The sequence below is a fragment of the Cavia porcellus genome, unplaced genomic scaffold, assembly GCF_034190915.1.
Source record: "Cavia porcellus strain 051 isolate PalLab524CR breed Dunkin Hartley unplaced genomic scaffold, mCavPor4.1 scaffold_40, whole genome shotgun sequence".
NCBI classification, from domain to species: Eukaryota; Metazoa; Chordata; class Mammalia; order Rodentia; family Caviidae; genus Cavia; species Cavia porcellus.
The window spans coordinates 7,416,698-7,430,319 of NW_026947523.1; the positions used below are offsets into that span (position 1 = coordinate 7,416,698).

General features: G+C 40.7%; 1 protein-coding gene across 3 annotated transcripts in view; it reads right to left on the bottom strand.

The window, feature by feature from the left end:
• The window catches only part of LOC100734820 (histone acetyltransferase p300), a 74,426-nt gene that overhangs the window by 17,701 nt on the left and 43,103 nt on the right, over window positions 1-13,622 (bottom strand). For 2 of the 3 annotated variants that reach the window (XM_063243759.1, XM_003470516.4), the window contains exons 11-19: window positions 11,013-11,090; window positions 10,492-10,601; window positions 8,063-8,200; window positions 7,155-7,592; window positions 5,282-5,461; window positions 4,938-5,082; window positions 3,264-3,382; window positions 1,135-1,374; window positions 448-536 (exon numbers count right to left, since the gene is read on the bottom strand). In XM_063243759.1, coding sequence (XP_063099829.1) covers window positions 448-536; window positions 1,135-1,374; window positions 3,264-3,382; window positions 4,938-5,082; window positions 5,282-5,461; window positions 7,155-7,592; window positions 8,063-8,200; window positions 10,492-10,601; window positions 11,013-11,090 — 1,537 coding nt within the window. The remainder of the gene's footprint in view (window positions 1-447; window positions 537-1,134; window positions 1,375-3,263; window positions 3,383-4,937; window positions 5,083-5,281; window positions 5,462-7,154; window positions 7,593-8,062; window positions 8,201-10,491; window positions 10,602-11,012; window positions 11,091-13,622) is intronic. The other variant, XM_063243760.1, reaches the window with a different exon arrangement.

Here is a 13,622-nt window from a genome sequence, read left to right on the forward strand (position 1 = left end):
TTAGCTGAAGTGTCTTAGGGAGTTTAAAATTCTTCAGTTTTCATATAAGGTATGGTGATCAGTAACATCACAGCAGAGGGAAAAGGTGCCTTAGATACTCTCATCCACTCCAACAGCTTCCAGGTTGCATGACTTCCCAAGGCCTTGAGCTTTTCCCTTATGAAGTGAGGACCCAGCACTAGAAATGTGGTTCAACAGATGAGCACTTGCCTAGCACTGGGCATCAAAAATCAAAACAAATGCATAAGAGCTCTGGACAACTCACGCAAGGCTACTTTTCAATAGAAAACTTTGTAATTCTGAAAATAGTGGCAGAAACGAAGAGTAGAACGAACTTGTGTCATACAGGTGTTTTCAAGCATGACATAGGTGTGCTGGTCCATCTGCATGCACTCCTCCCTCTACGAGAGGACACAAGGACCATGGTTCACACAGGATCAGGCTTACCTGTTCTGGTAACTGTAATAAGTGGCATCACGAGGGATTGTACATAACTGTTTGCCGTAGCAACACAGTGTCTGTGGAGAAAACTCCAACTGCAAGAGAAACCGTTCGTTAAAGAGCACACGGGCTTGAAACACAAACTACAAAAGCAACAATAGCATATTAGAAACAAAAGCCAGTGATGCCATAGTGCTTGGAATAGGTTAGACTTCAGTTTCCAAATCCATTCTAAGTTTACAACTGTATAATTTCACCACACTGAGGCAAGATAAGCAGTCACACCCTTTGGTCACCACCATTCCAGAGGCCCCTAATGGGACATTCGGAGCTTAACACTGACTTGCATTCACAGGAAAATGAGCACACGCTGGACAACGTTCATCTACAGGGGAACATGGCATATGGTGCACATCTGGGCAGAGCAAGTCTGTTTAAAAAAAAGCCCACTCTGTGGGAACAGATACTATTGTGCTATGTGCAAGTAAGAACAGATAATGCAGCAAAAGAATGGCCTGTTTGAGTTGGGGACATAGGTCACGGCACTGCACTTGTTAAGCATGCACTGAGGCCCTGGGTTAGTGCCCTAACACAATAAAAAGGATGTGGAGGGCTGTCAATGCCAGAAGTACAATCTTACCCCAGTCATCAACATCCTAGAAGTTAACAGCAGGTCCAAAAGCTATTTTTTACCTTTCTGCCACAACAATATCCAAGGCTTTGCATGACTGGATCAATTTCCTGTTCAAAGACCTCAGACAGCTTGGAGCAGTATTTGTACACCCGTGATGTTTTCCGATTATATAACCAGGCATTGTTGAACATAAGCCAAATGTCATCCACATATTGCCAGGGTTCTTGATACTGTCCAGTGTCTAATTTCCTCTTAATGGTAGAGAGATCCATGGGGCTCTTCACAATATCAAAATAATCCTAGAAGTACAAGGGATATCAAGTAACATTACTCACTCCTGAGCAGTATATTTTATAGCAGATAAAAGTATCTTCCTATTATTAATTTTCCATGTAATGTTGAGTTTCTGGCCTATCTGTATTCCCTAAGAGTTGGTGGATGCCCATCAGATCTTTAAATCATTAGTCCACACATACATGAAGTGGCTCAGAGAAAACAGCTACTATGGGCAGTAAAATGAAACCTATGTACTACGAAATCAGTACCAAGTACAGTCAAAGGTCTTTAAAGTCCTAAAATGAGACCTTCTAACAGCCTGCTGTACAATGGCATCTTTTTTTTTTTTTTTGCACCAGGGATTAAACTCATGAATTTGTGCTTGCTAGTCTGGCACTTATATTGCTAAGCTAAATCCCCAACCCCTATAATGGCATCTTAAAAACTTGCAATGAGGGGATGGAGGTTTAGCTCAGCGGCATAAGCACCTGCCTTTCAAGCAGGCAGTCGTGAGTTTGATCCCCGGTAGTGATAAAAAGGAAAAAGACAAAAAAAAAAAAAAACAAACAAACAAACAAAAAAAAAAAAAAAAAAAAAAAACACTTGCAATGAGCTGGGTGTATGCCATGCCTATTATCCCAACTCAAGAGGGCTAGGCAGAAGGATCACCATGAGTCTGAGGCCAGCCTGGGTTACATAGCAAGATCCTGTCTCAAAAAGCTAAATCAAAACTTGTACATGAATATTCACAGTGGCATTGTTCTCAGTAGACAAAACTTGGGGATAAGACAAATACCTACCAACTAATGATAGGGTAAAGAAAGAAGTGGTGTGTCCACATAATGGATTATTACTAGGTCATAAAGGACTGAAGTGGTGCCATGTACCTGTTATTCCAGCTACCCATGAGGCTACGGCAGGAGGATGGCAAGTTTAGGGCCAGACTGGCCGACTTTGTGAGAAGCTCAAAATAAAAAAAAATTTTTAAGACTAGAGGTATAGAGGTATAGCTCAATGCCTAACTAATGTGTGAGGCTCTAGTTAAATCTCCAATATAGCCCCCCCCACTCAAAAAGTTAATGTTAAGTGAAAGGAGGCAGTCAAAAAAACCACATATTGCATATTCTCATTTAACATCTGGAACAGACTAAAAGCTAAATGCAGAAGAGAGCCTGCTGAGGCCTAGGGATGGAGGTAAAGGCATGCTATAGAAGGAAATGTAGTGGATGCAGGGTTTCTTTTGGGTAGTGATGGAAATGCATTACAATTACGGTAATCATACAATGCTGAGAATACATGAAAACTCAGTGAACTGTATACTTCAAACACATGTTGTGTCAACTCACAGTGCCTAAATCTTGGAAGTGACCTATATGGCTGTCAACAGATAGATTAAAAAAATATGGTATTTATACACAATGAAGTATTACTATTCTGTCATCAAGAGAAACCTGAGTCATTTGCAGGAAAATGGAGGCACCTTGAGACTGTAACGTTAATTACAATCAAACACACAAGCTTAAAATAGCACACAGTAAAAATAAAAAGCAAAATAAAAGATATGAAATAGGAAGACAAACCTTTTGCAAATAGGATGGGGACAAATAGATGGACAGAGGGCATTAAAAACATAAATTATATACACATATGAACACTACATAAATATACATTCATGTTTAAAAAAGAAAAAAAAAATAAAAACCAAAAACGGGCCAGAGGTTTAGCTCAGCAGCGTAAAGTGCCTGCTTGGCAGATGCGAGATCTTGAGTTCACTTTCTAGTACCAAAAAAAAAAAAAAAAAAAAAAAAAAGACAAACAAAAAAACCCAACGTCTGCCTGGTAGATTGAAATTGTATCTCAATGAAGTTGCTACCAAGTAAAAACAACAAAACAAAAGTCACTAAATACTTACAGGAATTCCTAAAAGCTGAGGGTCCACAGGTTGACGAAAGGGGAGGGACTCTGGATCTTGCCGGTAAAGTGCCTCCAGGGTTGGCATCAGGGCCTGTCGTAATTCTTCTGGTTTAAAAACTTTAAGAAGAGTACATTTGAGATCAGTTAAATTAAGTCATGGAATTTTTAAAATGTTGAAGTGAAAGCTTAAAAAGAACCTCAGCACCAAATACAAGGGTGACCTCACTGTCCTCAGAAAATCTAGACGCAGGGCTAACTTCCTAACCCTGCAGTACGCTGCATACAAAGTGGCATGCCTCCTCAAGGCCCTTTACTAGCTTTAATTTTCCATACACAAATTTAGTAAAAATGGAAGCCAAAAGCTTCTAAAAACTTAAGTAGAGGGAGACTTGCCAAAGTAACAGTCCAAAGGGTACTGGTGGTTAACAAGGGATACTGTTAAATAGAACAAGATGCATGTCTTTGTGACACCAGGTGGACGTGGTGCCTTATCACCAGAGGAATCAAAGGCACTGAAGTCTTTCGTTGAAATGTTTTAAAAGTTGAGGAAAATGGAATGGAAAAAATGGAAACCAAGCTTTTATAAATGGGGATGGGAATTAGAAAAAAAAGAAAAATCAAAACATATTTTGTATTGGTGCAAGTTTCCTATGATGACTGTGATTGTTACTTATAGAAAGTATATACTATAAAAAAGTGTCTCTATTTTAATGGCAAATAATAGATTATTGGTCTAAAAGGAAAGAACTAAATGCTTACTGCTGAACAAAATTAGTTATTCAAATGTGGCCTCAAGTAACATCTCCCAAAAGTCTATAAAGACTTGCTGTCATGTCCCAAATGAAATTAATTAAAGCTAGAGATTAGGGATTCAATTTTGAGTTTAAACTCACAGCAGTCCTCCTGCCCCAGTCCCTGAGGTGCCACGATTACAGGTACATGTCACCACAACTTCCTTAAATGATTTTTAGGCTGCACATTTTACAGCACATTCTATGTATGGAGCACTTCTATACATCTCCTCCAAGAGTTAGCACATGTGCCCTTGAGCCTAGTCCTGCCTATGCCACTCCACCTGAGGCACCCGCTACATACTCAGAGGAAAGTTCCTTAACCTGACTAAGCTTCAGCTTTCCCACCTGTACGAACAAGGCCCAGTTACCTCAGAGCTGAGCTGAACAAAGAGAGACTGTGAATGTGAGTAGGACACAGAAGGCAAAACATAAATGCCACTGTTATTACTGCTATTCTTTGTTTTGTTTTTGTCTTTTTCCTTTTTATCGGTACCAGGGATCAAACTCACGACTGCCTGCTTGCAAGGCAGGCGCTTATACCTCTGAGCCAAATCCCCAGCCCCTATTACTGCTATTCTTGCATTCCAGTCAGGGATATTAACAATTTCTCTCTTCTGAAACAGAGAGATTCTCTGGATGCTGCTAACCACCAAATCTAAAGAATGGAGTTGTGTACAGATTAATAGTTGCAGTAAATACCTACGTCTACATCAAAAATAAATTCGTCCCTAACACTGTATCAGGCCCACAGCTCTCTGCACGTAAGGAAATCACATTAATGCCAGTGGCTCAAAGCCAAGAAGAGGCCTGGTTCCGTTCTACTGTGGGACTCTTGCATTTTTTGTTACCTAAAGAAAAAAGCACCTAAAGAGATTTACTTTTTTTCTTTGACTGTCCTGGAGCTGGAGAAGACTGAGTAGCTGAAGTACTTGGCTGGTCTTCCTCTTCTTTTATTTCAGGTTTTAACTCCATGTTTCTCTCTTCTGTTTCTGTGGGCTCCACTTTACATTCCTCTACGTTAGTCTAAAATATAAGAATCTTTAGTAGTCTCAAGACCCCGAACTGGAAGCAAATCATCATTACATTATTTACTAGCAGCATGGACATAGCTCCATGTCCTCTCTCAGTGGAAAATCACTGCAGTGAGACCCAAGCATCAGAACACTTGCCCAGAATACTGACTTTTTAGAAACTGGATTCTCTGCAGTAACTTGTGTCTCACCTCCTGAATATCCTCTGGCTGAGCGTCTGTTGGTTCTGGCTGATCCATTTCCATTTTAGCGTCCATCTTCACTTCCTGTGAAGGCTGCTTCTCAGGAATTGTTTGGGAATTTACTTCTGTGCTACTTGTAGATGGAGGATTTGATACCTGTCCTTCAATGCTCACCGCTGGCTGGGACAGCTAGAGACAAGGGGAAGGGAGGTGACACAAGAAATGTACCAAGTATACAATTAGAACTTAAGCTTTAGAGGATTAAACACTTATTTTGACTTAGTGCCATGATACCCATCTATGGTACTTGCTCTTATCCCCCCACTTTAAGTGCAGGACATTAAGGACTGAGTAGGCCTGTAATATACAAAAGAGCAAGTAAGTGTGTCTTTGGTAAGTATCACTCTCCACAGTACGCAAGCAGTGCAGGCTCAATTCAAGAAATGGGGTAAGCAATTAGAAAGTTAACTAGTTACCCTTTTTTGTGCTTTAAACTTTGAGAAAAATATCAACTATATAAAAAAGCGGAGACAATTAAAAAAAATGAATTCTCATATGAAATGTTTGTGTTGAACAAGTATGTTCTAATTAACTAGCTTGCAATTTCAGCCTTTTCCCTGAATCTCTCAATAAGAAATTTTACATGGTCTAATGACACGGCTCAGTGACACAGAGCTTGCATAGCATGTACAAAACCCTGGATTCAGTCAACAACACGCACACACAGACCCTCAATGAAAACCTAGCATTCTGCAGAACTACCCTCAAAGAATTAAGCGGATCCAGAGATTCATTAATGTTGCACTTCCTTGTTTATTAAAGGCCATGATGGAACAGTCACTGGGAGACTTATTTCATGAGGTGATGATGACCAACACAACTGAGAACTGAAGCACTATCATCAATGGTCAGTCTAGAAAATTCCAGCCTTACTACAGAATGCTATTAAGACCCAAGTAATAGGTGAAAATTTGGATTTTTATAAATTTTTTCACATTTGTTCAACACAGGTTGTTCTAGGTCTGAAATCATCTTAGATCATGAACCTTTTTTGGACATATACACAGTCCAATTATGAACTTTTTTTCCCCTGATACTAAGGACTTAATACAAGCATTACACCACTGAGTCATATCCCCAGCCATTTAAAAACTTTAATTATTCCACCTTTATTGGTGGTGGTGGTAGGGATTAAACCCAGGGCCTCATGCCTGCTAGGTAAGTGTTCTACCACTGAGTTATATACCCAGCACAAATAATTTTATTTTGAGACAGGGTTTCACTCAATTACCTAGCTGACCTTGAACTTGCAATCCTGCCTCAGCACCCAGAATTATAGGTATGGAACACTGTACCCAGTCTGATCAATACTTGTTAAGCTTGTCTGGAGGCACTGTGAATTATAAATGTTGATATTGAGGTTGCTTGGTACAGTTTAAACTCTCTCAAAAATATTCAAGTGTATTAAAATTCATGTGGTATGCTCAATGACATAATAAACAAGCAAATGAAACTCCTTCTGCTTTATTATCTCCCTTATACTACAGGTCTCAGAAGACAACACGAAATATAATGGTCAAAGTCAGGCCTATTCCAGCACTTGGGAGGCTGAGAAAAGAAGATGGCTGAGTTCGAGGCCAGTGAACCTAAGGCCAGCCTGAAGTACATAGTGGGCCCTGTCTCCAAAAAAAGTCAGACCTAAATATTACCTTTCACCTCCTCCTGTGCTAAGTGCTACCACAGGAAAGAAAAGAAGAAAGGCGGTAACAGCAAGATTCCACTGTATTTGTGGAGACAACCAAGATGGAAAAAGACTAGAAATAGTGTGCAAGCAATGGGCACCAGTTGAAACCCCTATGGGCAGGCCCCAACCTCTGCTCACCGGCGTTGTGGGCTGTGGAGGCAGCAGTGGCGCCGTGGGGGTGGGAATGGAGGCTGCAGTGCTCTGTTGTGAGCGGGGCTGCTGCTGTACTTGGTCAGCAGAAGGAGCAGTGGGAAGTGAAGGCTGCACTTGCGGGGGAAGCTGGGCTGTGGGTGGGGTTGGTGTCTGCCTGGAGGGTGGATGCAGACCCTGGGGCTGGGGCCCAGATGGTATGGCAGGTGGTGTAGGAACAGGAGCTGGAATTGCTGTTGGTGGTGGCTGCTGAGCCCCTATGCTTGGGGGAGTGTGGTGTGGGGTGGGGGTCCGACTAGGTACGGGAGATGGTGAGTTCTGGTGCAGCGCTTGCTGAGGGAGAGGAGGACAGTGAATGTGGCTCCCTTGAGACCCTGGAGGCATGACTGGAGAGTTCACCGGGCAGGAAGAGCTGGACATTTGTGCCTGTTGAAAACAGAAGGGATTCACAAGGCAGATTACATCTGGTTAGGACACAAGCTATTTAAAAGAGAAACAATGCTTCTATTTTTAAAGCTCCCCTCCCCAAATCATACTACTGGGGAACATCTTTGGATACAAGACTGATCAGGAACTGAACCAGTGTCTCGAACCATTTCAACAGAGTGACTTCAGCATGCAGTGCTGCAGGAGACTGAGAGCAGTGCTCTGGGCCTAAGCCAGAGCAATTCCTCCTAAGGCTATTTTTAAGTGTTCACACCTAAAAACACGTAAAGTGATCAATTTAAATGAACAGTTATGTCACAGAATAATCTCTTCACGTGCAGAAGACTTTAAGCACAATTTTATTATTTAAATGTTTTCTTTTTAACAAACTGTTTGCTACCATCTTTCCCTGTAAATATCGGGGTCGAGAGAAACTGTTAACAGAACTAAGAGCCCATTTGCGAACATACTTGAGACACAGAAACTTGGCCAGTGGATGGTGGCAGAGGCATGTTCGTCACGTTCATCCCCTGTGCGGGGAACTGAGTCTGGGACAGGAACTGGCCCTGGCTGGACGGCTGTTGGAGGCGGGGCCCATAGCCCATGGGCTGCAAAGAACCCAAAGAAGAGCACAGTCATTCAGCAACAATGGCTTGGCGTGCTACTCGACTTTTTAAGAGAACAGATAAGGCAGACAGGACTGCTTACCTAACCTAGGACCCAGAAGTAATAAAAGGATGGGGACAAATGTTCTTTCTCTCTCTCTCAGGATGCAAAAACACCTGGAACTCTGCCTGACAGGGAAAATAACGTTTCCCCACTTGTTAAGTGAGCTTTTTGTTCATGTCAGGTGTTTTAACAATACAATGTTGAAAGTTTTTTGTGGTAGGAACTGGTGATTCAATGTAGGGGTGCTCTAGCAGTGAGCTAAGTCACCAGCCCTCTGTATTTTGAGAGGGGGGGTCTTCCTAAATTGCCCAGGGACTTATGGGCCCCCACCTCAGCCTTCTGAATAAGCTGGATTACAGGTATGCAGCACCACTCTAGTTAAAACTTTTAAAAGGTAAAAACATGTAAAATCTTATTGCACAATCTGGCAGCACTCATTCATGATGTGTAAATGCTCTAGTACTGTACATTTCACTGCTAAAACTTCCCTGTATAAATCCACACATTTAACAAATTTTAAAAAAAAATGTACCAAATGCAAAAAAAGTTCCGAAGAACAGCAACTGTTTACAAATTAAAAAGGATTCCTGGCTATACCAGATTCCTGAGACATAGCAGTAATGCCAAAGAATTCCAGAAACGTTCCATTAACAAGGAACTGCACTCAATCTAAAGGACAGGAAATGAGCTGGGTATAGCGGCACCCATGTAATCCCAGTGCTCCAGGGACGGAGGCAGGAAGATTGTAGCCAAATCCAGCCTGGGCTACAAAGTGAACTCAAGGCCAGTCTAAACTGCATAGTGAGACCCTGTCTCAAAAAGACCAATAAATGCATGAATGAGTTAAAATCAAGTATGGCGGTCCACACCTATAATCCCAGCACTTGGTAGGCTAAGGCAAGAAGAACTCTGCAAGTTAGAGGTGCCTGAGCTACGAAGTGCGTTCAAAGCCAGTCTGAACTGCATAGAGAAACACTATCTCAAAAAGATACTCCGCCGGTCCTCCTAAAAAAAAGGTAAGATAAGGGATAGGGTCAATGTGGAGAGCTGGAAATTGGCTACAAGACTACATGAACAGCAGCAAAAAGCTCATTCTTTCAGTCTCCAGAAGCAGGCTTAGAGTAGAAAGCTGACTGAGGAGTACAAAGGCCCTGCACAATGACTCCAGCGAAAGGGTACTAACTTGTTTTCTATCAGCATTCTCCCCCCCCCCCGTACCAGGGATGATCAAACTCATGACTGCCTGCTTGCAAGGCAGGCGCTTATGCCGCTGAGCTAAATCTCCAGCACCTTATCAGCTTTTTAATACTATGAACAATAGTTGCTTGGATATAAACTGTTTAGTGTTCAATGATTAATGTATCTTTTTTAAATCAAGAAATTCTTAAATTATACTGAATCCTATGACTGAAATACTATTTTAGAGAAACTTTTTGTTGTTGTTGTTGAATCAGGATCTTGCTATGTAACGAGGTTGGCCTCAAACTTACAGCTATTCTCCTGCCTCAGCCACCAAGTGCTGAAATTACAGGCCTGCACTACCAAGCCTGGCTCCACTTAAAACTTTTTGTGTTATCTGAGCTTTTACTTTTTGGGATATCTGAGCTTCAAGTTATTGTCTATATAGTTTCAATTTGCTGTAATTTAACCATAATGAAATCCCAATGTACATGATATGGCAATTTTTTTTTTTTAAACAGAAACATGTAACACCACATCTGTAACGTATTTTCTTCAAATTATATCCTTAAGGTATTTCAGTAATTAATTCTGTAGAACAAATTTTCAAATTTTGTACATAAGGCCCACAGGTGTGCCCCACTATGCTGCCCTGTGTTTTAGTTCTGAATTGTTGCATATAGTTTCTGGTATTTTATTTCTTTTCAGTATTACAATTATTTATTTTCATCTCCAAAATATGTATCAATCGCCTCTATATTAAAGGTTAAATACACAGAACTGCACCGTAAGAATATGGCCTTACAGTCTGTTTAAACAAGCAAGAATTTTTATTTAGGAGGTAGAAACAAAGGAAAAACTTTTTTTTAAGACAGTCTCACTATGTAGCTGAGGCTGGCCCCCAACCTGCAGTGGTCCTCCTGCCTTAGCTTCCCAAGAATGCTGCGATTATGTGACCACACTTCGCAGAAAAATAATTTTTAAAAATTAAAAAAAAACCCTACTTTATTAGGTAGAAGTCAAAACACCTGCACAAAACATCAAAACTTACCAGATTGAGAGCACCAGGTTGAGCTAATTGCCCATGGTGCTGAAGAGGTGAGGTTTGCCGGGGGCCAATGGGTGGCTGGGGCATACTCATTGGGCCAAACTGATTCAAACCTGTGAAGATAAGCAAAATATTGCCTTTGAACACCCTCGTGGAACTAGAAAATAAGACAGGAGTGTTTATATATGACTCTACAACATTTTCAAGACCAACAATGTAACCTGCTTTCATCTTTGTATCAATAAATTTGTTTCTTGCACAGCAGTTGAACAAAGTCATTACATATAACAAAGCATTTTAACTAAATCTTCCATCTGTAAGATTTTGCTTGCCTGATCATTTACTGTCACCTATCCTCTGATCGCTAATCTATTCTTTGCCCTCTCTTCCTCTGTGGAATTCAATGCAGAGGTTTTCTAATTTCTTAAGCAGGTAACTGTGTGATACTTGCTGCTGACAGAAAGCAGGAATTAATGAGGCACAGAGACTGTTAAAAATGACCACAAATTTCATTCACAATTTACCAGGTTGTGGAGTTATCCGAGGCATTATCTGGTTTGGCACACTGCTACGGATCATAGCTGGATCAGGTAGAGGACCATCTGAAGCAAATAAGAAAAATTGTTATAAAAAAAAAAGTATCTGTCAATTGTCTTTTACCAAAAACCTATAAAAACCTGTAAAATATCATTCAGCAACTTGAAGAATCCAGCCTGGATAATAAAAGTTCTGAGCTAAGTGGTGCAACATGCCTATTACCCCAGAATTCAGGAGGCTAAATAAAGCAGGAGGATCACAAGTTCAAAGCCAGCCTGGCTTTCATACCAAGAACCTACCTCAAAAAAACAAAAAAAAAATAAAGTTCTGAACTAGACAAGAGTCTACAGAAAGCACCTTGGTATTATACTGAACTGTGATTCCTCTTTAAAATATTTGCAGGCATGGTGGTGCATGCCTGTTATCCCAGCACTTGGGAGACTTAGGCAGGAGGATTGCTGCAAGTTTAAGACCAACCTTGGCTACAAAGTGAGTCCAAGGTCAGCCCAAACTGCATAGCGAGAACCTATCTCAAAAAGTCCAAAAACGAAACAAAATTAAAGAGCTTAAAATGGACATACTATATACAAATCCCAATGTCTTCTTGAATTATCTGTACATCCTCTAGAGTACAGCATACTTCTAACAAGATGCAAAGAACAGCTTAGAGCTCTCTGGAAAAAGAGGGGCGCCCACAGTGCCCTGGCTCCTTCCACCCAAGTGCTGTACATTATAGCCTCAGGCGCACTGGTGCAGACACTCCCTGCCCAGTTCATGTTTTTTGTTTTTGGATTGTGGACACAGGGCCTCCCTATGTAGTGCAGTCTCTGGAGTGCTGGGATTAGTGACACGCGCCTGGCTAGTGACCACACCTGGCTTCCTCAGCTCAGTTCAGTAAGAGTATTTGAACTGTCAAGAGTCCCAAATGGTCTCCACAGATTTGCTTACTTGTTCCTTGATATGTTTCCCTTAATTCTATCTTCTTTAATATTCTGTAGTTTAACTTTTTATTTTCCTTTTAAAGCTTGGCAACTTTTTACTCTTCCATGATTAATTACCATGTATGGGATAAGGTGGGGATCTTACCCTAAAATATGTAAGGTGTAATATAAATCAATAGTAAGTTTAAATTCTGTTATTCAGTTCCACAACTATTTACCTCTGCTTATAGGATATCACTGTAGTGTTTTGACTAACGTTAAATTACTAACGTAAATTCTAACAAAACCAAGTACTGTATGTCAGATATGTCTGTTTGAAGGGGCTGAGGATTTACCCCAGCGGCATAAGCACCTGACTGGCAAGCAAGAGTTCATGAATTCCATCCTTGGTACAAAAAAAAAAAGCAAAGAAAAAAAGATATGTCTGAGCCTCCTTCATGACTCTAGTTTAGAGGTGGTGAACCTATGGCATGTGTGCCTCAGCAGGCTGTTTTGATCATTAAAAGGTATTTTAAAAAAAGATTCGACAACACTGCTCTAGTTCAATCACATACTGAAGCAGTTTCTACAACCCAAGTAATCTTGACTTTCTTATCCTGAGATCAGTCTGCTGTACTCAAAGAGTGCGTGTGTTTCCTCAGGTGTGGTGGTGGAGCACTTTGGCCTTGGTTATATGGCAAGGTCTAGTTCCAAAAGGCACACACCACCTGCCCCACCCCCCCAAAGCAAAGCATCCCCCTTGCCCCTGGGTCTCCTTGTACGCTATTTCTTTGCCAGAAGTGTTCTTCTTCACAATCAGAAAACAGTTCATCTGGGACACTGGAGTTAACAAACAAGGTTGATAAATGCCAATGGCAATCAGTAGTTCACTTTACTACTTCAAGGACTGAGGAAAATAATGTCTCAGCCCACCATTAAGCCACTGATGGCCTAACAGTTTCTACTTGCTGGTTCTGATGTTAATTCCTACAGGTAGTCAGTAGTCTACAACTCACCAAACACAGTCATTTCCTACCACAGCTTTTCTCACACCACTTAAATTGCCTGTGCTATTCCTAATGGTTGTGGTTACACTCTGTATTTGCTTACAATCTAGTAAGTCAGTGACTAAAGAAGGCTGGGCAGAATAGTCTTGACTATCTGGAAAATTTATCAAGTCGAGAATGATAATACACAACCAAACAGCTGTCAAGACCTAATTTTACTTAGTGAGACTCTATCTGAGAAAGACTAAATATATACATAAAACAGACTTGTTATTAGCTTGGGAATGTATTGTGTGACACTATAGCAGGATACTATATTATAGTCAGGAAGCACTCTGGCCTCTGCAATCACTAAACCTGGTTGGTCTACAAATCTACTGGTTGCTTGTCATGAAAGCCAGTGAGTATTGCAGATGGGCAAGGCAAATCTATCGGCTTTCACCTTCTAGATGTAACTAACACAGAAAGTCATCTTGGATTCTAAATATGATACCAATTACTATTTATGTTAGATAATATATCTAGAAATATTAAACTGTTTAGATGCTTTTCTTTTTTAAACCAATGAATTATTCTCTATGTATAGGCAAAAAGCTATTAGAAAACCTGGAGAGTAGGAGAAAAGGGAAAAAGAATTAAGATGTATTCTGTATGTGTGTAAGAAGTTTAC